We start from the raw sequence: 2,001 nt of genomic DNA on the forward strand, positions 1-2,001 counted from the left end.
GTGAGTCATTAGGCAAGACCATTACCTCGAACTTAGGAAGAAGTATCATTTATATTATAGACCAAAAAACTTCGAAAAAACCTGACAAAGAAATCGTAACGGTGGTGAATTGGTACGTTCAAGATTGTACTGGAAAAGGTCTGTGGAACTTGCGCATGTGCGACAGTGCGCGGAAGTACCTACCTACAACTCACGAGTCACTTTCAGGCCTCGCAGTAATAACAAAGTGGTCTCCGTAGACCTGACAAAACAAAGTAACAGGACTGACAACCGCCGGAATAGCGCGGGACATATGCTTAGACGTCCCCTTCAATCCGAATGATTAATGCTGGCTGACGTCACTCTGAGAGACCATTCACTCCAGTAAGGGTGGAACATGACCGGCCTTTGTGCATCCATTTCTGGTGCATTCTGGACTCATTTTCAGGCGTGGACATCAGTGGACAAAACGGAAGGTTCCACTGGAACAGGCTGGCAATCGTGGAAAACAGGTGGCTGTCTTCAGGGCTTTCCTGAAACAGCTCGACTGAAAAAGCTGACCAAACCCGTAAAAGTACAAACGACGTATAAATGGTTTGGTAGAGCTGAAATACACAAAAAGCCGAATATTGCTTAACTAATGTGCTACCGGACTTTCCACGAACGAGGGGAATGCGCATGACCGCACTCCGGGTCCATGATAGACAACTAAGTTACTGGACGAAGGCGGCAACGCAGACCCCATGATCCAATGAGTAGCATAAACAAAATGGGGCGAATGAACGGGAGTCCGAACCCCTCACAAGTACAACCCTTGCGCTACGTTGTTGACCACAGTAAGGAAGAGGTGTGATATATTTATAAACCATTCAATTCAAAGGGTACACACGTAAGAAATAAGAGGCCAGTCAAAGATCAACCACGACGACTAGTATAGGTCGATGGGAAAGAAAAAGTAAAGGAACCTGTGGTGGTCAAAAATGACAATAAGCCCACATTGGGAATTGTGTTCACATAGAGTTTCAGAGTAACATTTGGGTTACCACGTAACCCATGGCCATCGTCCCAGAAGTAGTACTTTGAATTCATGTTCCGATACATGAGGTTGGCTTTGGATCCCCTTTGGATGATCTTATCCCACAGAACTACCTCGTTAACCCTATTTTCTGGAGTTTGGTATTCGGCAGTCAGGTACACAAATAATTGTTTCACATTCCAGTTGAAAAGGTGATCCAGAGAAGACTGAAAGAGAGGTGACACAGAATGTCATTTCCTACCTCTAAATCAACTGTTATTAGACCAAGATCATTATTGGCATTTGTCGACTGGGAATAATCATTCGCACTGTCAACCGCAACACGGCCAACGCTCAACTTCGCCGAATAGGAAGGCTTCTGGAAAGCGGTAGATAAAAAACACAGGAACATCACAGCTGCCAAAAGTGTCAATGTGGAAGTTAGTAGAGCGCTACAGCGCGCCAAAAGCGTGTTCATTTCCAAGGATTAACACGTTGCGGAAACTTCAATCGGCGCGGGCGAACGTAGACTAGGTCAGACCAGTCCACTTAGGTTAGGCACAGTTTCGCCCAGTTCAGGGCTTAGTGACAGCACCTAAGTGAAACTTAGTCACGCAGATCGCAGGGTTTATGGTAGGCTTCGTTGATATGCAAGAAAGTGCCTTCTATTGGACCTATATATCAGAGAATCATTCAACATCTCTGTGAACCTGATCTCTGTGCTATCGTACACGATCTCATCCGGCAAGCTGTATTTCTCGTCGACCACTCTCGTTGACGATGTGACCAATGTGCCCAGACGCATTCTGCCGGACTTATGTAGCTTTGGCGATGTCCATGTGCTGGCAATCCATTGGCTGCATTATGTTACTTTGCGGTCAATTGTAATCCTGCCTGCTGAGACAGTATACCCATATCTGTTTATCCCTCTTCAGACTTACGAACCATTTCGTTCTTCAGAGTTGAACTCGTTCCTGAATGAAGCTTTCCGACTTCCCATATTACAA

At 45.6% G+C, this 2,001-nt stretch overlaps 1 protein-coding gene across 1 annotated transcript; it reads right to left on the minus strand.

Annotated features, from left to right (window-relative positions):
- Positions 1–894: 894 nt before the first annotated feature.
- T265_12940 (hypothetical protein) lies at positions 895–1,373 on the minus strand (the record flags this gene model as incomplete). The annotated part of the gene is made up of 2 exons (XM_009166374.1): positions 895–1,221; positions 1,257–1,373. Coding segments are annotated over 2 exons (444 nt in total), but the record flags the coding sequence as incomplete, so codon positions are not given.
- Between the last annotated feature and the right edge of the window lie 628 nt (positions 1,374–2,001).

The sequence above is a fragment of the Opisthorchis viverrini genome (genome assembly GCF_000715545.1).
Source record: "Opisthorchis viverrini unplaced genomic scaffold opera_v5_25, whole genome shotgun sequence".
Lineage (NCBI taxonomy): Eukaryota > Metazoa > Platyhelminthes > Trematoda > Opisthorchiida > Opisthorchiidae > Opisthorchis > Opisthorchis viverrini.